At 43.8% G+C, this 25,494-nt stretch overlaps 1 protein-coding gene across 1 annotated transcript in view; it reads left to right on the top strand.

Annotated features, from left to right (window-relative positions):
* The window catches only part of LOC126354305 (transcription factor SOX-10-like), a 205,354-nt gene that overhangs the window by 162,099 nt on the left and 17,761 nt on the right, over window positions 1-25,494 (top strand). The window contains exons 4-6 of the mRNA XM_050003860.1: window positions 3,934-4,021; window positions 11,400-11,548; window positions 17,259-17,369. Of these exons, the coding sequence (XP_049859817.1) occupies window positions 3,934-4,021; window positions 11,400-11,548; window positions 17,259-17,369 (348 nt within the window). The remainder of the gene's footprint in view (window positions 1-3,933; window positions 4,022-11,399; window positions 11,549-17,258; window positions 17,370-25,494) is intronic.

The raw sequence follows: 25,494 nt of genomic DNA, 5'->3' as shown, positions 1-25,494 counted from the left end.
CCCCCATAGTCCAAAAAAAAAGTAGCTGCTCCGACACCTGTAGCCACTGGGATTTTACCACTTATGACAGTGTCTCAGTGCCTCACCCATCATCCCTCCCTTACGTTTTCGCTCCCAGAGCAGTCAGCTTACCCTTCCCTTTCCCGATGAACTGAAGTAGAGCCCTATTTACCGACAGAATTGACAGGAATCGCACCATCATGTGACCCTTCGCTGACATTGTTGACAGAAGAGTTCAAATGAGGTCACTAATGGCGGTTCAAAACAGACACAAATTTAATAACTGTATGTCTCAAATGCTGATTATCTTTAACAGGCCACCCTCTTATATTGTACGCATGATCTCCGTAAGTGCTGTCCGCTACCGTAGCGTAGCGATAGCGTTACCGCCTACCACGCAGGGGGCCCGGATTCGATTCCCGGCAGGGGACTGGGTGTTGTGTGTCTTTCATCATCATTTTCATCAACAAAGACTCGCAAGTCGCCGATGTGGCGTCACCAGAAAAGAACTTGCAATACGGCGGCCGAACAACCTCGAATGGGGTCTCCCGGCCAACAATGCCATACAATCATTTCATTTGTGTCAGTGCTGCTGCTCGCGCCATCTGTTGTAACCAAGGTGTCTCTTTTGGCTGGCCAACTTCTGTAGCGTGAGAATTACCTAACAACAGAACTTTTTTTTCTCTTTACTGCCTTCCTTAAATCCGTGTCCTGTCTACACCCAAACCACCTTTAGACTCATTCGTTTCCAACGGAAGCAACAGGTTAAACTTACTTTCTCACGTTCACTGCAAAGCTGCCAGAGGAAATCCTATAACTATTCCTACTATTATTTGTTCCCACTTCTCATCTCTTTCTTTGCCGTTCTGCTTCTTTAACTAGTCCAGACCATTCAGAGTCTTTTCTAACGCGTCCTGAATGGCAGCAATTTTCTCCCCCTTTTCCACTATCTTCCCTGTCTCCAGTACATATCTTGTAAAGTCACTGAAGACCTCCATTAACTTTCCCAATTCCCACGATGCAACAGTCACTCAGATGGAAGAAAATACTACCGAATTTATCACGCCATACCCTGGAACTACCAACCCTGCGCCAACTTAGGCACTTTTCATTCATGGTAATACAATAATTCGGTAAGAAGAAGTTGAATAAATTACCAAGAAACAATGAAATAGGTTGGTAAAAATCTGGCTTATATGCAACTGTATGTAAACAAACCACTTGAGCAAGTATTCTTAACCAGAGTAATTAAAATTTTCACTATTTTCCGGAAAAGTGAACTAAGTAACGAAGGGGTAAACTTTAATTAAATTGCTGCAAATAAATGAAAACATAAACAAAAATAAGACTACAAGGTATCATTATGATCTTTTCGTCCTTTCCGGAGTAATATGTAAATAAAAGTGAAATCTTTAATAGGGCTCTTAATACACTCACTAATACACACAGCTAGATGTGTTAAGTTGACTGACTCCAGTTGTGACTCGCTGATATTATGTCCCAGGATACAACGTTTCTTCGTTTTGTGAGGTGTAATTTCACATTTCTGAACATTTAAAACAAATTTCCAATCTTTTCACCGCTTTGAAGGCTTATCAAATTCTGACTGAATGTTTTTGCAGTATCTGCAGTATTATAGGTAACTACATTATCTGCAGAAGGTCACTGTTAACTTTTTCTGCAAGGTCATTAATGTACAACATGATCAACTATACCCAGATGTGAGCCATTTAATAACATTTTTATTTCAATGAAACAGTGACTATATTTCCTGCATAAGAATGGTCCAATCTAATGTAATTAGCTCGCCTAGAGTACAGGATATACGACTGTACAGCTGACAGACTGCGTCAACTGTGGTCGTGAGAAGTTCCTATGGGACTAAACTGCTGACGTCATCGGTCCCTAGGCTTACACGCTGCTTAATCTAACTTAATCTAAGTTACCCTAACAACAACATACACACTCATGACCGAGGGAGGACTCGAGCCTCCGACAGGGGAGCCATGCGAACCGTAGCAAGGTGTCCAAGACCGCGTGGCGACACCACGCGGCTGCGCCAACTATGAGGTACCTTACTGTATGGCACCGCCTCAGACCTAGTAAAATTCAAAGAGTATTCGGTAAATCCATGGTAATAACTGGCCTTCACAGCCAGAGCTCATCGTATCCCATGGTCCGTACGACTTTAGCATTTAATGACAATTTATAGCATGTATTGTAATAATCTGGTGACACTTATCGTCATACGATCTTCGTTGTTTGGTGCTGCAAGATCTCTGTCGTCGATAAAACCCTTCCAAAACTAGAAGCAGACGCCACATAATAGCAACAAGATTCTAGCACAAATAATATACTAATTATTTAACAATTTTCCTCGAAATCACCAGTGTTACGCTATAATGTAACAAGATTGGAAACCTCTGTACTGAAGCAGCCCTTGACGATCTACAGGATGCCGCATGTTCTACACATCTCAGTACCGGTTAACAATGCCGTTATCCGTGGCCGTCCAGCGATTCTAGGCGCTTCAGTTCGGAACCGCGCTGCTGCTACGGTCGCAGGTTCGAATCCTGCTTCGGGCGTGGATGTGTGTGATGTCCTTGGGTTAGTTAGGTTTAAGTAGTTCTAAGTCTAGGGGACTGATGAAATCAGATGTTAAGTCCCATAGGGCTTAGGGCCATTTTGAGGGGTTGTCCGTGGACCAGACCCACACATTCGCACTGTCAAGTTACATTAATGTTACCAACTGTCAAGTCTGAGTAGCCACCTCTTCAGCGCGGACCTCTGCGAGACGTGCAGGAAGAGATTCATGTGGTTCTGGGAAGTATTAAGAGGGGTGTGGAGCCATGCCGACTCCAGTGAGGATCCTCCAGTCGATGAGTTAACGGCGCGAGCATTCCGATCGAGGTGGTCCAAAGAGTCTTGCTTCGGTTTAAATCCGGGGAGTTTGATGGCCAAGGGAGTAAACCCATCTTGATGCTCTTCCGACCACGCACGTGCTCTGCAATACGTTGCGTTGTCCTCCTGGTAGATGCCATTGTGCTGAGAAAAACAAACTTCATGCAGGGGTCGACATGGCGTACTTGTTTTGATCAGTTGTGCCTTCCAGAATGATGAGATCGCCCAGGGAATGCCACTAAAGCATTTCCCAGACCATAACGACCTGGACCCTTTCGACGATTGCAGGGTGTTTGCTTTCAGAAGTTTTACGCCGATGGAACATCTGACCGATGGAACAAAAAACTTGATTCATCAGAAAAAGGCCACCTGTCGCCTCTCGGCCTTGCTGCTGAGGTATTGGCGTGCAAATTCCAGCCTTCGTCGCCGACGAGCAGCTGTCAGCATGCGTGCATGGGTCAGCCACCTGCTGGAGAGACGCATACGCTACAACGTTTGTTGAAAGGGTTGAGGAGACACTGTTGGTAGCCCTGTGGTTCATGTGGGCGGTCAGCTGCTGAGCAGTTGCACGTCTGTTCGCCCGACGCATCTCTGCAGCCGTCGTCCATCCCTGTCATCTGTGGCCAGTGGTGCACCATAGTTCTCTCGGTGCCGGTTTAGGATAGCGCTGTTCTGCCATGCGTGGAAGCGCGAATAGTTTACAAACTTAGCCTTTCGGAAACGCTACCACTCTTAGCCCGAAAACCAATGATCATGCTCTTTTGGGCGTCGGGTAAATATCTCCGTTTCTGCATCACGACAACAAATGCCTCGCTTTCCACGCCCCCCCCCCCCCCCCCCTACCCCGACACGCTTTATAGACCCACCACTGCTTGTGTTGCCATCTACAGTCTGGTTATCGCACGTTGACGTCGAACACAGGCCGTGATTACTTTGATGTGATTGGACCGTGTAATACCTAAGGGATGGTTATGAATATGTACAGTGTGCTTGTCTTTGTGTGTAGTTAACCGTGTTCCTCCTGTGCCACAGGATTCTGAGTGAGGAGGAGAAACAGCCCTTCATCGAGGAGGCAGAGAGGCTCCGAAACGCCCACAAGAAGGACCACCCCGAGTACAAGGTGAGCGGCAACAGCTACTCACTCTTCTGTGAGTCGCGTCCATCATTAGTCCTTATCTCTTCGTACTAGCTAAGTGTCGTCAGAAGTGAATGTTGTGGTTGGCTGCAGTATGGAAACTAGTGGAGGAAGTGAGGTGAGTGTGTCCGACGCCCTCAGAGGCTGCAGTCCTTAGGCCTAGTACACATTAGCATACAGTATAACGTTAAAGCGGCGAAGCTCAGCTCTTCGTGGTTACTCATCCACTGTAAAAGGAATGGATGCCGTAACGTGTCCACCGATTAAAAGAAAGTAACAAAGGTTAATAACGGCTAGTGTGTTACCAAATTTGCTTGGTAGTTGCTAAGAGAGACTTTCGAAACATCAACGTGTGAAGTCCCACAATTTGTACGATTACGTGTCTTCAGAGTAGGGTTTCAAAAAACATGGTGGTTAAACTTTGGCTACTTGAGCCATTGTAAACAGAAAGCTGTTTATCGTACGGGTACCAAACTTTAAAGGACTGTGTGCTGCAGGATTTGTGTTGTTAGTCGTGGCTTGGAGACGAAATTTACAAAAGTGCCACTCAGTGACGCTCTGGAGCACATCGGTTCCAATTTCCCGTAAGACATCAGAAAGCTCTTCCATGCATGGCTCACCACGAGCTATTTCACGTGGAATGGCGATTTCTACGAACAGCTGGAAGGCGTCGCCATGGGTAGTCCTCTCAGTCCAGTGGTGGCCAACGTCTTCATGGAACAATTCGAAGCGCATGCACTGGACTCGGAGACTTGCAAACTTATGGTGTGGTACAGGTACGTCGACGATACTTTCGTTGTGTGGAGCCATGGTGAAGAACAGCTCGGTGACTTCCTAAGACACTTGAACAGCCTCCATGCCAACATAACATTTACCATGGAAGTAGAAAAGGACAAGAAACTGCCATTTCTAGATGTGCTGGTCACAAGGGACGGCGAAAAGCTGGGACACAGCGTGTATCGAAAACCAACACACACGGATCTATACCTTCACAAACTGTCAAACCACCACCCGAGCCAGAAAAGAGGCATGATTAGTACGCTCGCAACGAGAGCAGGAGGAATATGTGAGCCGCAACACCTCAAAAATGCAACACCTGGGAACTGTTCTGAGGAGCAATGGGTACTCCACAAATTATATTAGAAGTGTAACAGAGCCAAACACTCGGCGAAGTAAGGAACCAGAAAAAGAAATGTCGGGTACGGCCTTTCTGCCATACATTCCCAGAGTGACGGACAGAATCGGCCGTATATTGCGCAAACATGGCGTAAAGACGATTTTCAAACCGACAAGGAAGATCAAAGAGTGTCTTAGATCGGCGAAGGAGAAAAAGAGACCCACTTGCAATGTCGGGAATATACCGAATACCATGCACATGCGGAAACGTTTATGTCGGAATGACTGGACGATCCATTAACACCAGGATCAAAGAGCATAAGTGACATTGCAGGTTGGGGCAGGTGGAGAAATCGGCCGTGGCAGAGCACGCACTGAATGAGACCGACCACGTAATAAAATTCGCCGACACGGAAGTTCTGGCTGTAGAGAAGCATTATCACACGCGCTTGTTCAGAGAAGCTGTAGAAATACAAAAACACGCGAACAGTTTGAACGAGAAAGAGGAAAGCCTTACGGTAAACGGATCCTGGCTTCCCGTACTGCAGCGAACGACCGTCGCAGGTAGCAAGAGGAGAACCTCACCGGAAATGACCGCGGAGAAGCCCTCGGACGTTGGCGCGCCAGGTACATATAGAGCTCGGCTCTAGTTCACCACCGGCAATGGAGAGGGTGAAGCTTTGACAATGCCAGCCACTCGTGCTGGCGAAACGTCAGAAAAATCATTAGATGAACGTCGGCCGAAGAACCCGAGAGAGAAGCCAATAGACAGTTTTTTATGAATGTTATTCTAAGTTTATGTTAATTAAAGTGGTGTGTAATGATGTTATATGATGATGATTACGCTGGTATGCCAAACTTAAGGACGAAAGTAACTTTCGTGTGAAATGTCACTGCCAGATAACACGGTTAGATTAAACTTAGCACATAGCAAGTGTTGCTACGGTATAGTACAGAAGCTAGCGCTTTGGCCCAGCGGTTCTAGGCGCTTCAGTCCGGAACCGCGTTTTGCTACGGTCGCAGGTTCGAATCCTGCCTCGGGCATAGATGTGTGCAATGTCCTTGGACTAGTTAGGTTTAAGTAGTTCTAAGTCTAGGGGACTGATGACCTCGGATGTTAAGTCCCATAGTTCTCAGAGCCATTTGAACAGAAGCTAGCTGAAAGAAATTTGCAAGAGCCGAACAGAAATGACACCCTTAATCAAAGACAGTAATTACACTGAAGTCACCGCGATTCATGATGGCCCTTCCACATTACAAACGATGGGACATGGTTGTTAATAGGGTGTGTAATCACAATGGAAGGCAGTGCATGCTCTGCCATGTGCTCCCATGCTGGACACATGATTGGTAAGGACTTCTGATGGTAGGTCGTACCATTTCTCCACGACGGCCGTTGCAAGCTGCTGGATGGCCTTTGGTGCACGTGGATGTACTGCAGTACGTCTCCCGAACACATCCCACACGTGCGGAATTTAAGTCAGGGGGGACTGGCAGCACATTCCCCAAATATCCGCTCATTCCAAGACTTCCTCCATCTGCGCTGTTTGATGCAGCTGCGCATTGTCATCCATAAAAATAATGATCACGTTGACCGGTGAGTGTACCATGTTCAATTAGTTGGAGGTCAGTACGCCCATTCAACGTTATGCCGCCTCACACCATTAAGATCTGGGCCACAAAAACGATCGTGTTCCCACCTCATGCCATTTGAGGGTACGTCCAGCACTGTGGACATATTCACTTTGGTGATTCAGGTGTGGGGAGGCATAAAGTTGCATAGACGTACTGACCTCCAAGTCTTCATTCTTCTGACACAGTACTTCTGCCCCACATGCGTCTTTTCTGGGGTGTATTCCGCCCTAACTTCATTTTTAGGGTTCTGTGTCTCAATCTGTAAGAACGGAAAACTTATACTATCGCTTTGTTGTCGCTCTTCTGCCTATCCGCCTGTTAATAGAACCTTTCTTAGCAATCATATACAACCGCTCACTTGACGAAAGGTCTGTTCCTAAAGACTGAAAAGTAGCATAGATCACACCAACATTCAAGAAAGGAAATAGGAGTAACCCATTGAATTACAGACCCATATCACTGACCTCAGTTTGCAGTAGGATTTTGGGGCATATACTGTACTCTTGAAGAAAATGACTTATTGATATATAACCAACACGGATTCAGAAAATATCGTTCTTTATTCCCATGAAAAAATGGTTCAAATGGCTCTGAGCACTATGGGACTTAACATCTATGGTCATCAGTCCCCTAGAACTTAGAATTACTTAAACCTAACTAACCTAAGGACATCACACTACACCCAGTCATCACGAGGCAAAGAAAATCCCTGACCCCGCCAGGAAGCGAACCCGGGAACCCGGGCGTGGGAAGCGAGAACGCTACCGCACGACCACGAGATGCGGGCTATTCCCATGAAGTAATGAGTGCTGTCAACAAGGGATCTCAGATCGATTCCATATTCCTAGATTTGCAGAAGGCTTTTGATACCGTTCCTCACAAGCGACTATTAATCAAATTGCGTGCATATGGAGTATCGTCTCAGTTGTGATTTCCTCTCAGAGAGGACACAGTCCGTAGTGACAGACGGTGAATCATCGAGTAGAAGTGATATCTGGTGTTCCGCAATGAAGTGTCATAGGCCCTCTGCTGTTCCTGATTTATATAAATGATCTAGGTGATAGTCTGAGCAGCCCCCTTAGATTGTTTGCAGATGACGCTGTAATTTACCGTCAGATAATCAATTCCAATTACAAAATGATCTAGAGAGAATTTCTGTATGGTGCGAAAAGTGGCAATTAGAACTAAATAAAGAAAAGTGCGAGGTCATCCACATGGGAACCAAAAGAAACCGATAAATTTTGGGTATACGATAAATCGCACAAATCTGAGGGCTGTCAATTCGACTAAATACCTAGTAACTAGAATTACGAGAAACTTAAATTGGAAAGACAACATAGATAATATTGTGGAGAACGTGAAACAAAGACTGCGCTTTTTTGGCGTAACACTTAGAAGATACGACAGACCCACTAAAGAGACAGCCGACATTACACTTGTCCGTCCTCTGCTGGAATATTGCTACGCGGTGTAGGATCCTCACCAGGTAGAATTGACGGAGGATATCGAAAAAGTGTAAAGAAGGGCAACTCGTTTCGTGTTGTCGCGCAATAGGGGTGAGAGTGTCGCTGATATGCTGATACGATACGCGAGTTGGGGTGGCAGCCACTGAAACAAAGGCAGTTTTCTTTGCGGTGAGATCTGTCTACGAAATTTCAGTCACCAACTTTCTCCTCCGTATTCGAAAATATTTTGTTGACACCACCTACGTAGGGAGAAATGATCATAATAATAAAATAAGTGATATCACTGCTCGAACGGAAGGATTTAGGTGTTCCTTTTTCCCGCGCGCGGTTCGAGTGTGGAATGGTAGAAAAGTAGTATGCAAATGTTTCGATGAAACCTCTGCCAGGGACTTAAGTGTGAATTGCAGAGTAACCATGTAGATGTAGATGTAAGAACCCTTTTCCCCAGGAACGAATAGACGTTTCAAGTACTCATTAATGTCACTGATCAGGTCTATAGTCCCTTAGCTGTCCTGTCTAACAGTTTTAAGCTCCTAAGTTAACGCAGCCAAAAGATACGCCCATTTATGTCACATATTTTGATCCTCGGAAACGCACTCATCAAAACCTTCAGCGTATTCCCCGTTGACTTATAATCATGAAATTTGGCAAGAAGCAAGGCTTCACAGTACAAGTAAAGGAAAAAAACACGAAAATATTTAATTTGTAATGTTATAACAAGAAAAAATATTTGTTTTAAAACTGAAATTACAACATTCTCAAAGTCTTGGAATTCCTGGAATCGACATATTAGCAATATCAATGTCGATAACAGGGGAAAATCTTCAATATGCTGGATTCCTGGAAATTGGAAATTTGTGGTAAGTTCGTATGGGACCAGACTGCTGAGGTCATCGGACCCTAGGCTTACACACTTAATCTAACTTAAACTAACTTACGCCACGGACAACACACCCATGCCTGAGGGAGGACTCGAACCTCCGACGGAGTGTGGATTCCTGGAGTGGACGAACTGTCTGTATACTCAAGTTTGTACGGAACCCTCAGGGCGCGAGTCTTCCTAGCACGTGGCTGTTGTTATGGGCGACAATACACAACTGCAGCGAATAGAGCAGGTAAAGGAGCTCTTGGAACGGGAGGATATTCGGCTAATGGACTGATCTGCCCTTTCCATCGACTTAAATCCCATCAAGTATGTGTAGTATTCATTGGGGAGACGTACTGAAGTAAGTCTATATGCACCAGCGACTACCCGGCAGTTGACATCTGCGCTGATGGAGGAATAGAACAATCTACCACAGGAACTCCTTACCAACCCAGAGGCCAGCGTGGCAACCCGTTGAAGAGCATGCATTGCCGTCCGTCGTGATTACACACAACGGTAAACAACCACGTCTCGCCCTTTGTAATGTTCACGGCACTAGTATGAATTGCGATGACTTCAGTGTAATTATTGCCACTCAATAGAAGTGTCATTTCTGTTCGTGTCATCTGCACCTTTCTCTCAGTTACCTACTACACTAATGGCCATTAAAATTGCTGCACCACGAAGATGATGCGCTAGAGACGCGAAATTTAACCGAAAGGAAGTAGATGCTGTGACCAGCAAATGATTAGTTTTTCAGAGCATTCACACCGGCTGGCACCGGTGGCGACACCTACAACGTGCTGACATGAGGAAAGTTTCCAACCGATTTCTCATACACAAACAGCAGTTGACCGGTGTTGCCTGGTGAAACGTTGTTGTGATGCCTCGTGTAAGGAGGAGAAATGCATACCATCACGTTTCGGACTTTGATAAAGGTCGGATTGTAGCATATCGCGATTGCGGTTTTTCGTATAGCAATATTGCTGCTCGCGTTGGTCGAGATCCAATGATTGTTAGCAGAATATGGAATCGGTGGGTTCAGAAGGGTAATACGGAACGCCGTGCTGGATCCCAACGGCTTGGTATCACTAGCAGTCGAGATGACAGGCATCTTATCCGCATGGCTGTAACGGATCGTGCAGCCACGTCTCGATCCCTGAGAAAACAGATGGGGACGTTTGCAAGACAACAACGATCTGCACGAACAGTTTGAAGACGTTCGCAGCAGCATTGACTATCAACTCGGAGATCATGGCTGCGGTTACCTTTGACGCTGCATCACAGACAGGAGCGCCTGCGATGGTGTACTCGACGACGAACCTGGGTGCACGAATGGCAAAACGTCATTTTTTCAGATGAATCCAGGTTCTGTTTACAGCATCATGATGGTCGCATCCGTGTTTAGCGACATCGGGGTGAACGCACATTGGAAGCGTGTATTCGTCATCGCCATACTCGGCATGATGGTATGTGGTGCCGTTGGTGACACGTCTCGGTCTCCTCTTGTTCACATTGGCGGCACTTTGAACAGTGGACGTTACATTTCAGATGTATTACGACCCGTGGCTCTGCTCGTCATTCGATCCCTGCGAAACCCTACATTTCCGCAGGATAATGCAACACCGCATGTTGCAGGTCCTGTACTGGCCTTTATGGATACAGAAAATGTTCGACTGCTGCCCTGGCCAGCACATTCTCCATATCTCACACCAATTGAAAACGTCTGGTCAATGGTGGCTGAGCAACTTGCTCGTCACAATACGCCAGTCACTACTCTTGATGAACTGTGGTATCGTGTTGAAGCTGCATGGGCAGGTGTACCTGTACACGCCATCCAAGCTTATTTAACTCATTGCCCAGGTGTATCAAGGCCGTTATTACGGCCAGAGGTGGTTGTTCTGGGTACTGATTTCTCAGCATTTATGCACCCGAGTTGCCTGAAAATGTAATCACATGTCAGGTCTAGTATAATATATTTGTCCAGTGAATACCCATTTATCATCTGCATTTCTTCTTGGTGCAGCAGTTTTAATGGCCAGTAATGTACATTGTTCTGTAGCTGTTATCTATTTGCATAGTCCAAGTTTCATTGAGCTGTGTTGCTTGGCAGTGAGACACCATGCAAAAGTTACTTTCGTCCTTAAGTTTTTCACACGAGTGTAAATCTGCAAATGTCAAGGAAACTAGCTAGTGTCAGACTCAGTTTTAGCTAGCCGCAATTACTATTGCGTAGTTGTACAGTGAGCAACAGGAGGTGAATGAATGACTGTGTCCGCAGTACCAGCCGCGCCGCCGCAAGCCGCCCAAGACGTCGGCCGCGATGGGGGTGGGCGTGGGCGTGGCCGCCGTGTCCCCAGGCAGCGACGCCGACCTGCCCTCCACCTCCGGCGTCAGCTCCACCTCTCCGGACATCGGGCGCTGCCACGGGTACGCAGCGTCTGCACCTTGACAACAGTTGCGTTCCTGGCAGCCAACTAGCGAACGTCATTCATATTTTTTTAAAATCCTTTTTGTCTTTCGTTTTGGACAACCAAGGACCACTTAGCACTTTCAATTCCTACTCGTTTTAATATGTTTTTCATTTCTGATGTCACAGCCACTAATTTACTGAATAACAATCCCATTTTCCTTCCCAGTTGTTATAACATCACTGTTACAGCGGATGGAGAAACATATGGAAACAAAAGAAACAACACACTACCATTCCTAATGCCGTGCAGCAAAGCCGTTAGCGTTCAAGCTAGCTTCCAGTCGCCTCTGAAAGGGTAAATAAGGTGATGTATGGTTTTCTAGGGAATCTTCTACCATTCTTCCAGCAAAATAGTGGCGTGTTCACATATAGTTGGTGGAGGTGGACAGCGATCACGTGCCCTCCTGCCCAAAGTAGGTCACAAAGGCTCATTAACACTGATATCTGCTGGCTGTGGTGCCTAGGGAAGATGCGACTATGTGTCATCGTGTTACGAAACAAGTACTGAACGATGCGAGTTGTGTGAACAGGGGCCCTGCCGTCTTGGAATACAGCATCACCGTAAGGGAACTAACATTGTACTACGGGGCGGACTGGTTCAGTCAAAAGTGTCACATGAAACTGTCACCTAAACCCCTCCACGTTTCACTCTTGTGAGACAAACTCGGCAAGAAGTTCGAAACAATGTGAAACAAGACTCAATGGACAAAATGTATTTCTTCCATTGCTCCATAGTCCATGTTTTGTGGCTTCTGCAGCCCGTTTTCCCGTTACGGGAATCTGTTTCACTCTATGTGGTTTTCGAGTCCAGCTCGCATTGCAATTCCCTGCCTATGCAGCTCCCTTCGTGCCACTTTGGTACCGACATGATTCGCGAGTGTGACTTTCAGATTTGCAGTGACTTTTGCAACTTTCGCCCTATTGTTTTTCGTCACTGTCCTCTTCAATGACCATCCGTCACGATCACTCTTTCTTTCGTCAGCTCTGTGGTTTAGCGGATGAGGTTTTATCGCTCTCCCTGTATGCGGTATAAATCTTCGATCGATATCTCTTGAATAATCAAACACTTCGCCTACCATGATTTCGATAACAACTACGATACGAGCACAAATAATTTGCTCACGTTCGAATTCTCTTAGCTCCTACATAATGCACTTACAATCACACAGAACTCTTTTCTGGCCACGCCTGCTTCTTGTACGGTCAGACAGAACAGCAAAAACTGCAGCCTTGTCTAGAATATTTTTGTGTAACCTCTGTATTTACACCACCGTCAGCTCATTTCAACTCTTTAACTCTTGCATATGGCTAACAGCCAAAATCAGCTTATCTTGGTGTAAGCAACAGTGATATTATAACAGCCAGGGCTGAAAATTGAATTGTTCTTTTTGCTAATTCTTCTCAATTTATTTTGTTTATTTCTAAATCTTTTGATCTTCTGGGATTCAGCTTCATGCTAATTTGTTTTCCCAGCGATACTTGAAAGATTGTAACCTATTGTCATTCATCCTGTATAAATGTTCAACAAGAACATCATTCTTCTTTTACTTCTTGTTTCTGCTGTTAGTTCTATGTTTTTGTATATATCATCATTGCTTCTTAATCACTTCCAGGCTTGTACCCTTCATATTGGACCAAAAATTTGCTCATGATTCTTTATCTTGTTTAAATTGTAATTCAGTGCTGCAGACTCACTTCCATAGACGGCGTTCTGGTTTCCTTACAGTGTGGGAATTAACAATTTTAGCATGTCTGGACATTACATTATTTTATTTGCTTTTTTTTGCCATCCCATATGCCTTTTCATTTTGTGAAACCTTTAATTCAAGGCTCGTTTTTCTAACCCATGTTCTCAAATTATCCCTTCTAGATATCTGAACTCTTTGACCTTTTCTGTTTGACCAATGACTGTAAAAATTTTGGTGCATTTTTCATGCTAGCGATAAATTTGTTTTTTCTTCGCAGATTCTTAAACCTTCTCTAGTGACTATCTGTGCCAAATTAGATATTTGTGTCAGTGATACATTTTGCAGAATACGCCGTACACAAAAAGTATTACAGGAATGTAAAAAAGTCATTATTTGTTGCAGAGCACTAATACGTAGCCTTCATTTTATCACTATCAGAACTCTCTCGTTGCACCGACTTCAATTCTTTTTGAAATTTTTAATTGTTACGCGCTTTAGACCATACCTTACTAGCCAGCCTGACAATGCTTCAAAAATGCTAACTGCAACTGGAAATACATCCGAAATTCCTTCCTCCCCTTCCTTGTCCATCTCCGCACCCCCCCCCCCCCCCTCTCTCTCTCTCTCTCTCTGCTCTCCTCTTCTGCCCTTCCTCTGACCTTGAGCCTTGTTTATTGTTGTTGCAAACGAAAACTTGACTGGGAATCGAAGTCGCTTGAAATGAATGGTTATATCGGTTGGGATCATTGATATACAGGGTAAAGGAGACACCTGTCCAACTGGCGGATTTTCAATGACAGTATTTCGTAGAGCTAGTGAGGGAAGGAATCGGCGGGAGCTACAACGGATATCATACATGCAACAGATCATGAATGAGGTTGGATGGAACACATACGTGGAAATGAAGAGGAGAGCAGGCAGGAGAGAGGAATGGCGCTCTGCTGCAAACCAACCTCAGGGTTGAACACTAAAGGAAAAGAAGAAGTATTTCGCATAGATGTAATCTGCATATGTGGAGGATTGTAAAATTTTGGACAATTCAGAATTCGTAGTAGTATTTTAATCATAACCCGATAAGCTGTAAACAAAACTTTCCCCTTTTCTGTAAAGACGATGGCGAGAAAGAAAACAAAGGACACAGTGTTGTGTGTACAATTTTGCTTTAAAATTATATACAAGGTGTAACAGGTATAAGTGCACATATTTTTATATGTGGTACCTTAATGTGTACACGCCTCAGTGTGTTAGTTGTTTCTTATCTGCATCCTTCGGTCTTCCCACAAACATGTGACAAGCTCTACTACCTGGTATCTTCTGCACAATTGTAACTGCACCTGTAAGTGGAATACACCTGTCAGTATAGACTAAACCGTTTTGCGTCCACGCGTCCACACTACCCCGACGAAAATAAGCATTAATGGCTTGCTTGTGCCAGACATATGTAGAAGTACTAACCAACCAGAAAATATACTAGTATCTATAGCTAACTCAGTCACCAGTAGAAATGTCTGCACTTACTCCCATTACACCCTGTATATGGAGAAAGAATATATATGGGAGAAATAATTTGTCTAGTGGTTTAAAACTGCGACAAGTAAAACGGAACCGCACATTTTTATAGCACAGCACTGTATTTTAGTTCTAGTCAGTTTTAAAGGAAAATCTGTACTTTGTCATTTAAAAAGTATATGGCTTATGTCCGTCTGAATGTTTATTAGTGTATTGTGTAAAAATTTGGAGTAAATTGTGCAAAAAGTTTAAATTATTTTTACCAACAATGTTTCCCCTTTGTATGTTACATATATTAAAAATATACAGCCTACGTTCATCCGAATGTTTAATAGAGCATGCAAATCGGTCAAGAACTTTGCGCCATTTTTGGTAACGCCGCTAAACAACGACTTGTCTTTATATAGTAGAGTAGGTATATGTGCTCTGAGAAATGATCTATATACAATTCATTGCACTTCTTCCTAATACACTGTCAGACTCCAGCACCTTATTAAACTATCAGCAAAAGTGTGTACTTTTTACCCCAACTTCAAAAGTTTGTACTTTTTACCCCAGCCTCATAATTGCGTCACATTCCATTCAATTGGTTCATATACCATCCTGATTATTTTACTTCGGAGTAACTGAGATGACTGAATTCTCATTTGGGAGAGCGACTGCATCCAACTCCTCCACAACAGAAACCACTTACATTCATTAGAGAATGATACATGTAAGTTGCTTTCCTAACTAACTGCTTTTGCCAATATAACTGATATTTGTATAGAAAATCTTAATTAGTCTCGCCTAAAACGCAAGTGAACGCATCTGGGCAAATCGTTTCATCTTGGCAAATCGTTTTCAGCCTAATCACACACTTCAAAAATATGTTATAAAATTATACATACTGTTGTGAAGATCTGTGCTTAACGTAAATGGAGTTTACTGACCTAGGTCGCAACATGTTTTGCAGGTTATACTGAGCTCGTCTACAGTCTTAGAATAGGCAGTACAGTTCCAAAATTTCGTAGGCGGACGACATCTGTCAAATAAGTCAGCAGATATTCGTAAAAATTAAAAGCTACTGCAGACTGAGTAAGGTGGAAATTATGTTATCTGGTGAGAACGATCTGTGAAATTATAATGCTGGACTTAGTATAGTGTTCCCCACAGCTTTTTGAGGAAGGTGAAGCGATGAAGAAGAGAGCAGGACTGTATAAAAAATTAAACGGGATCAAGCCTAAACTGCACAAGCGAAGTAAATATTTGGATCGGATCTGATGATGCTTTCGTTTTTGTAGGACGATGATCTTTTTACTGTAAGTGATTCTTCAATCGCCTGAAACTTTAATAGAAGTCAAATCTATATTAAACAATTATTACTTGATAACGGGCTGACCTGGGACTTACACAGGTAATTTCTTTATACTTTAAAATTGTAATAGCTTTACTTTTTCTCTGTTTTTGTTGTTGTTGTTGTCTTCAGACTTGCTTGATGCAGCTCTCCACTTTCTCTAATCTATCATTTGGGCTTCTCGTTATTTCTGCATAGCCACTGCAAGCTACATCCATTTGGCCGTGCTTACTACAGTCAGGTCTTAGTCTGAACTTTTAATCGTCCATGTTTCACTTCGGTATAGCACTGTGGATAAGTATCTTCAGAATAGCCTTCCTAAAACTTAAATTTATCTTAGATTATTGCAAATTATCATTCTTCAGAAATTTTTTTCGTGCCATTGCCAGTGCGCATTTTACATCCTCTAACTTCGACCATAATGTTATTTTGCTGATCAAGTAATTAAATTCATTTACTACATTTAATGTCTGATATCCTAATTCAAGTCCTCCATAACTGCCTGATTTAATTTGACTACATTCCATCACTGTTGTTTTACTTTTGTTATTTATCTTATAACCTAAATTGAAGATATAATCCATTCCTTTTCACTGATCTTTCATGTAATTATCCGTCTCAGTCAGAATTACGATGTTTTCGGCAAAGCTCAGAGGTTTTATTTATTCTCTCTGACTCTTAATTCCCTGTCCAAATTTTTCCTCGATTTCTTTTACTGCTTGCTCAACGCGCATATTGAACTACCTCGGGGGTAGGCTACAATCCTGTTTCGTTTCTGTTATTATTATTCTTTTATCATAAACTGCACGAGTTTCTTAGCTCGGATATAAAAGCAGGACACATTTGCGTTTGTGGAGATATATTTTCCTTCTGTCTAGTCGATCGCTATGATATTAAATCAGATATTCCACTAATAATAACGTCACATCGCATGTCGACTAGAGAGATGAGTGCAGCTGGTGCAACGACGACAGAGGTACTTTTTATTTTTGGTACTGGTAGCGAACTCGTTGCAACCTTGAGTGGCTTGTGTGTCTGGTACTAACAGAAGCGCTGTTAGAGACCTTCGGCCTCCCCCGTTTTTCTTGAGAGAGAACACTGCTGTTGCTGACTACCCTTACCACGTTGTTGCAGCCGTATGAAGGCGGAGCCAGACTGCAGCTTCGCCAAGCTGTACGAGCGAGACCTGGACGGGCCTCGCCCAGTGGAGGACCTGCCGCTGGCGCACAAGCCCGCCTACTCCTGGTGAGTACTGCACACAATCTAAAAGCGCGCGCAAACGCCCCCCCCCCCTACCCCCACAACCACACACACACATACTGCTTGCATGGATTTCTCCGGGATACTTTTGGCACACTTGTGTCCTGCAGTAACATAGGTTTTCGCCACTGAATAAATTTCACAGCTCTACAGTGATAATCCAAAACGTCATGGCCACCTGCTTAGCACAGTGCTGAAACTCAGTTCATTAGCCATTATGTTTGGCATCAGTTAAGATCCTCAGTAGTTTTCCTGGTGTATATTCCACCAGATGTCTTCGCGCAAGTCACGCAGTTCCCGTAAATTAGGAGACGGTGGTTTGTGAGCGCGAAGCTGGCACCCAATAGCGTCCCAGAGATGTTCCATCGGTTAGAGACCAGGCGAATTTCATGACCAGGACATTAAGGTATATTCAGAAAGACTTAAACTCGTGGAACAGGAAATGCACAAGGATCTAAATCTACATCTACATCCATACTCTGCAAGCTACCTCACGGTGTGTGGCGGAAAGTACCTTGAGTACCTCTATCGTTTCCCTTCTATTCCAGTCTCGTATTGTTCGTGGAAAGAAAGAGTGTCGGTATGCCTCTGTGTGGGCTCTTATCTCTCTGATTTTATCCTCATGGTCTCTTCGCGAGATATACGTAGGAGGGAGCAATATACTGCTTGACTCCTCAGTGAAGGTATGTTCTCGAAACTTCAACAAAAGCCCGTACCGAGCTACTGAGCGTCTCTCCTGCAGAGTCTTCCACTGGAGTTTATCTATCATCTCCATAACGCTTTCGCGATTGCTAAATGATCCTGTAATGAAGCGCACTGCTCTCCGTTGGATCTTCTCTATCTCTTCGATCAACCCTGTCTGCTACGGATCCCACACCGGTGAGCAGTATTCAAGCAGTGGGCGAACAAGTGTACTGTGACCTACTTCCTTTGTTTTTGGATTGTATTTCCTTAGGATTCTTCCCGTGAATATCAGTCTGGCATCTGCTTTACAGACGATTAATTTTATATGGTCATTCCATTTTAAATCACTCCTAATGCCTACTCCCAGATAATTTATGGAATTAACTGCTTCCAGCTGCTGACCTGCTATATTGTAGCTAAATGATAAAGGACCTTTCTCTCTATGTATTCGCAGCACATTAGGATGGGTGTACAGATAACAAAGGCTCAATGCCTTCGAGTGAAACAATAAGTTACTCTTATCAGTCACTGGTTAGTTATATGCGCACACGTTTCCTAGGTTTAAACCTCCATCATCAGGTGCATTTATATTTATTAATACGGCTTGTATGTACTGTGGGACGACTTTGGGAAAACTTATGACACTGCCTAGTGGAGAAATAAAACACTGTTTCAGAATATGCCTCTGTGGAGGTGTCTGATTAAAAACTACATGCGAATGTAAAAACGAAACAACTGAAGTAGAGTACCTCCTGTCGTCACAGGCACAGTGGTCTCTGTCGCAATACATGGCATATAAACTGTAGCACTTTGTAAACAAAGATGGTGTCTGGAAACTACTATGTGCGAGTAACATATAGTAGCAAAAGCAGAAACACTATTTCATAGTGCAAAGAACATATAGCAAAACAACACCATTGTTTCAGAGAAAGTCGTAAGTCATTGCGTAGATCTTTCGTTGAGTTGATGAACAGAAATGTTAGGGTAAATATTTCAGGTGGTATAAAATCCTTTTGTGTCAAGTTTATATAGCTTAAATATCGTACTCGTTTCTGTATCAGATGACACGTTGAAAACATTAAGTGCAATAATTATGTTGCAAAAAATAGCAAAATTATATATAAATAACAATTTTGGCTGGGATTTAGAGATGGAGGATGAAAGCAGTACGAAAAGGAGAGCAAATTTTTGGATGTGCTAGAGCTGCGAGTTTCTCAAACTTACATCTGCTATCTAAATGTTGAAGACACTGACACCAAATTAAAGATTTGTAGCTAGGTATACTATTATTAATATAAACAAATATATATAATATATCGCTGATATGGGGTAAACTGTTGGTTTTATTGGTGTGGATCTATTAAGTTTTGTAAGTTAAGCAAGTCAATTGTTCATTTCGAAAATATGAAATTAACTAAAGTAGTTCGTGGTAAATATGAAGGGACACACACACACACACACACACACACACACACACACACAGAGAGAGAGAGAGAGAGAGAGAGAGAGAGAGAGAGAGAGGGGGGGGGGGAAGAGAGAGAGAGAGAGAGAGTATGGAAGTACTGTAAGAGAGTAAATGTTTTTTCCAACTTTGCACTGTTAAAATTATATCTGTTACATGTTACAGCTTAGTAGATATTGGAGTAATATATTAATTATGCTTTAAAATAATACGCACATAGATATATCAGGGCGCAAATTGTTGGTGTGTTGTTACATTTGTGAATAAGACCGTTCTGTTGTTTATATGGCAAATGTAATGATAACGTAACTAATTGTTTATGGTAAATATGAAAGGGAGGAGCGAAGTTGTATGTGTGTGTGTGTGTGTGTGTGTGTGTGTGTGTGTGTGTGTGAATGAGTGAGTGCATAGCAAATTTAATAACGTAGACTGGCGCTAAAAACAGAGATGACACTATTGTACTGTAAATGTTGTAACTGTTATCGTTTAAGATGGACTCAGGTCGTTTTATTTGGTGGTTGTGTATTTGGAGTGTTTTAAGGATGTCTAGTTTTTTGCCTTTCTGTTGGATATGTAGGATGCTGAGACTTGTGTTGTTTTATTTCGTTCAGGTGGATGGCTATGGCTGATATGTGGTATTTTTTGTTTGTTTTTTCAGTGCTGTCATGTATTCTTTGAATCTAATCTCAAATGATCTACCTGTCTGTGCATCTTGGTCCTCGCAAATGATCAGGTGGCTAGTACAGAGGATGTCCGCTTCATGCTAACAAAACTATTAGATGAACATGATCAGTGGGCACTGAAAATAAATTTTCAAGAGACTATATACATATACAGTAGTGAAAAAATGGGAAGCATAATAGTAGATGACCAGCCCATCAAGGCAGGTAAAAACGTTAAATATTTGGATAGAATTCTAACGGCAGACGGAACAAGTAATTGGAAAATGCAGCAGCGAGTTGGAAAAGAGCAACCCAGAAGTTAAATTGTGTTATGGTCTTCCAAGATCAGTTGGAAAATAAAGAAAATGCACTGTAAAAGTATTCCAGAGACTATAACAACTTATGGATACGAGTGCTGGGAACGAGCTGAAAAAAATAGAAACAAATTGAGATTTGTTCAAGTGGACTATCTCAGAATATCTCAGCGAGTCCACGTAAGAAATACACCGAATAGAATAATGACTCGAATTCAAGAAAGCATCATTCATCTAACAGAAGAGAGGCAGTTCGCCTTGCATGGACATATAATGCGAATGACAGAAGACAGATGACAAAAAAAGACCTAGATGCAGCATCCTCGGAGAAGAAAGAGAAGTTAAGGCAGCAGGCTGCCCGATTATATTGGTAAAGGAGGCCATGAAAACAAAGAGAGGCTTAAGTGGAAACAGTGAAAGACAGGAACCGAAGGCGATATATGGAATGCGGCGAAAGCTGTATGCATCCTACAGGGAGAGAGGGACATCAATGTGAATTCAGTGACATGTTCTTCAAACCACTTTAGGATGATTCTGTCCTTGTGTCACGCACGCTTATCCTACTGGAAGACGCCATCGCGTCGGGGAAGACATCAAGCATGAAGGTGTATACTTGATCGGCAATAATATTCACATAGTCCACAGTTGTCATGGTGTTTTAGATTACTACCAGGCGTCGGGGAAGACATCAAGCATGAAGGGGTATACTTGATCGGCAATAATATTCACATAGTCCATAGTTGTCATCGTGTTTTAGACTACTGACACACGTGCCATGGAAGCCCAGGTGAGTATTTTCCACTGCGTAATACTGCTTCCACCAGCCTGTGGCTATGGCGCGATGTGTTACGAGGAGACGATTGGATGAAAACTTACCCGCACACGACTATCGACCTGACATAACAAAAGACGTGATTCATTCAACGAAGCGACAGGTTTCCACTGATCCACAGTTCAATCTCAGTAATCTTGTACACATTTTAATCGCAACTGACGATGTCGTTATGTCAAAATTGGACGCTTCGGAGTCGTCAGCAGTGGAGCCCCTATGTGCGCTGAACATTGTGCTCTAGATTACTTATGTATTCATCAACGATATAATCTGTCGTCAGAGCTGCCGTAGATAGCCACGTACCCTGCTTCATACAGAAGGTAAGCCTCAAAACTCGGAGTTCTGTAATGAGGTGCGGACGTCCAACACCTAGTCACCTACTCGTGGTTTCAGCATCCTTCAGTCACTTTTTACGGATGTTTACTACAGTAGCACGAGAGCAACCAACCAGCTACGCTAAACTCGTCCTGATACTCTTCGAACCATGCACGTACACTGCGAGCTGTTTGACACACTGCATTGTTTTGTTTGTAGATTCCATCGCGCGAAGGAAAACCAATCTCCACGTAGGTGTGAACATAGTGCCCGAGGATAGATGCATACATGTGTTGATCCATTTTGCTTTCCAGAATAACGAGACCACCCAGGGAATTCCACGAAAGCATTCCCGAGACCATAATGTTCCCTCCTCTAGCTGGCCTTCCGATGATTGTTGCAGGATCTTAAAACCCAAAAGCCATCTATCATCTACATCTACATGGCTACTCTGCAAATCACACGTGAGTCCCTGGCAGCAGGTTCATCGAACCGCCTTCACACTAATTCTCTATTATTCCACTCTCGAACAGAGCGGGGAAAAAACGAACACCTGTATCTTTCCGTGCGAGCTCTGATTTCCCTTATTTTCTTACGATGATCGTTTCTCCCTACGCACGTCGGCGACAGTAAAATACTTTCTCATTCGGAGGAGAAAGCTGGTGACTGAAATTTCTCGAGACGATACCACCGCAACTAAAAACGCTTTTGTTTTAATGACTTTCACCCCAAATGAGTATAAAACGTGATACATCTGAAAAAGCCACTGGTCACCACTCAGTGGAAATACAATTGCGGTGCTGGCTAGCAAACTCCAGCCTTCGTCGCCGATGAACAGCAGTCAGCATGGGCGGCTGGTGCTGAGACCCACACGCAGCCCCGTTCGCTGAACGGTCGTTGAGGAGGCACTGTTGGTAGCTCCTTGCGTCATAAGGGTGGTCAGCTGTCCAGTAGTAGCACGTCTATTCTCCCGTACACATCTCCGCAGTATCGTTCACTCCTGTCATCTGTAGCCCGTGTTGCACCAACGTTGCCTCGGCGCCAGTTTTGGATATCGTCATTTTGCCATGCACGGTATTTCCCGCCACCCGCTTCCCCCCGCCATGCTTTACATACGCTCTAATGCTAGTGCTGCCACCAGCCGTCTGTGAATTATTTCACGTTGACGTCGAACGTAGGTGGTGGTCATATCAACGTGGCTGGACCGTGTATGAAGGCTTAATTGGGTAAGAAGGAAGATTAGAGGAAAAATGTCGTTGACTACTAGATCGTTAAGACTGATTTCTGCTGAAAATATATTCAGCTCTTCATGTCTACATAATTATTTCTCAACATAGTCACCTTGATGAAAAACACACCTCTCCCAACGAAAGACCAGTTTGCTAATACCGTCACTAGAATGTTTGACAGTGTTGACGGAGCCACAATCTCACCTGCGCTTGCACCGGTTCATCAGTATCAAGTCCGCCCCGATAGCTGAGTGGTCAGCATGACGGATTGCCGTTCTAAGGGATCAGGTTTCGATTCCCGGCTGGATTTACTCCCTTCAGGGACTGGGTGTGGTGTCGCCTGTCGTCTTCATCATCACTTCATCCACAACCGGCGCGCAGGTCGGCCAATGTGGCGTCAAATGTAATAAGACCTGCACCGAGGCGGCCGGTCATGCACCGTAAGGGGCCTCCCGGCCAATGACGCCAAACGCTGATTTCCGTCAGTATCAAAGTCCTCGAAGGTTTTCTTTAAGTTTTGGAAACAAATGACAATCGGATGGGGCCAAGTCAGGAGCACCATTGTGGACAAACTCTTCGAATTCGAAACTAGTTGTTTCTTACGAGCACATTGCCATGCTGCGCGTTAACATTTCGGAGCCCTCTACCGGCCGAGCGCTACAAATATGTAGACATGAAGAATAAAGATTCAGATATTGTTAACGTTTGCTTTATTTAAAAAGCTTTTAAGCGCTTTCACATGGAAATTCCGAGGCATTACTTTTCAGCACGGCCTCGTACCTCACAATAATTATCATTTACGAATGATATCTTTATGTAACATGATCAAAAAATAATACAGGGCTATTATAAATGATTAATTCGTTTTCAGCATTCTATATTTTTCAAAAAAAAAAAAAAAAACGACGTGTATATATATGACTGATGCATAAATGGACCCGTAATCTTATCGGAATTTTGCGACGGCAGCAATATTTCAAACCATACTACCTGCAGCTCTTGCAACAATTAAAACCTGAAGATTTCAGCCTCGGCCTTCATTTTTGTATCATAATGCAGGAAGCATTTGAGGATGAACATTTCGTCTGCAAGCTGATGATCAGCAAGGAAGCAACCTTCCATTTATCTGGAAAGGTTCATCGCCACAATCTGAGAGTGTGGTGCACCAAAAATCCTCATGAAATTGTAGTGCGTGAGTGATATTCGCCTAAGGTTACGTTCTATGTGCATGGCACGGACGAAGCTGTGTGGGCCGTTTTCTTCTGTGAGAAGTGTGGCGTGTACATGTTACCTTGATATGTTGCAGTTTTAATTGTTTCCGCAACTGACTGCTGATTCTGTAAACTTCATCTTCCTACAAGGTGGGGCACCCCTTCACCGGAGCATCGCTGGATTGTGTGTAGTAGTGAAGATGAGGTGGCTCTGTTCCCTTGGTTCTCCAGGTCGGCTGACCTAACGCCTTGTGACTCTTTTCTTTGCGGGTACATTAAGGATCGTGTTTACATATTTCCACTGTCAAAAATACTTGAATGGCTCAGAGAACGTATCACTACTGCTGTGACGCTGGAACGAATTTGACTACCACGAGGACGTGTGACCTGACGGATACTCATAAGACATTTGTAAAGTGGAAAATTCAAGCAGTGATTTTACGGTTCTATTCATGCAACAATCATATTTGCACTTGTAATAGTTTGAAAAATATAGAGTTTTGAAAACGAATGAATCATTTGTACGAGGGTTACTCAGAAAGTAATGCACCGCATTTTTTTTCTTCAACCATTCTTTACTGAACATCAAGAGAATTACACATACGAAAGAATGGTGTTTCATCTACACACCCCATTTTTCCATATAATCTCCATCTCGTTCTATGGCCTTCTTCCAGCGTGAAACAAGGGAGTGTACGCCCTATCGGTACCAATCCTTGTCATGGTTGCGGAGCAAGTGCTTCACTGTGTGAATCACTTCCTCGTCGTCCTCATCATGTCTGCCACGAATAGCATCCTTTAATGGCGATTGACAACATCAGCTCACTGCAACATGCTAGGTGTGACATCCGCGGATGGTCTCCCCAACCGCTGCAAATCGTGGAGCTCCGCCGAACCGCCTTCTGATGACCTCACCCCTCGTGCCCAGCGACTAACTGTACTTCGGTCGACAGCAGATACTCCATAGACTTTGCACAAGCGTTTGTGAATATTCCCCGCAGTTTCTTTCTCTGCAGTGAGAAATTCAATGACAGGACGTTGCTTGTAACGTACATCACGTACAGACGCCATTTTCAGTTGAGCGCGCGATGCCGATGAGTGCGGACAACGGCACGCGAGCGTCCGAGCCAGACGGCTCGGTCGCGCCGGGGCCGTCAAAGCCCTGTGACGAGAGGCATCACCTAACACGGAACGATCGGCTACAACGGGAACTACGACGTGAAATACAACACATGATTCTGCAAAGTCACGAAGTATACGACAACCGCACTATTACAGTTCCTACTTCTCAGCCTGATGAACAAGTAGACGACGTGGAACAATTTTCTCCTCCAGAAGACGACGACGAAATGGAGGGAGTCTCCTCTGAAGAAGTTTGGACCATGCAGCCCACCAACGGAG

The sequence above is a fragment of the Schistocerca gregaria genome, chromosome 3, assembly GCF_023897955.1.
Source record: "Schistocerca gregaria isolate iqSchGreg1 chromosome 3, iqSchGreg1.2, whole genome shotgun sequence".
Classification (NCBI taxonomy): domain Eukaryota; kingdom Metazoa; phylum Arthropoda; class Insecta; order Orthoptera; family Acrididae; genus Schistocerca; species Schistocerca gregaria.
This window is presented reverse-complemented; position numbering and strand designations above follow the sequence as displayed.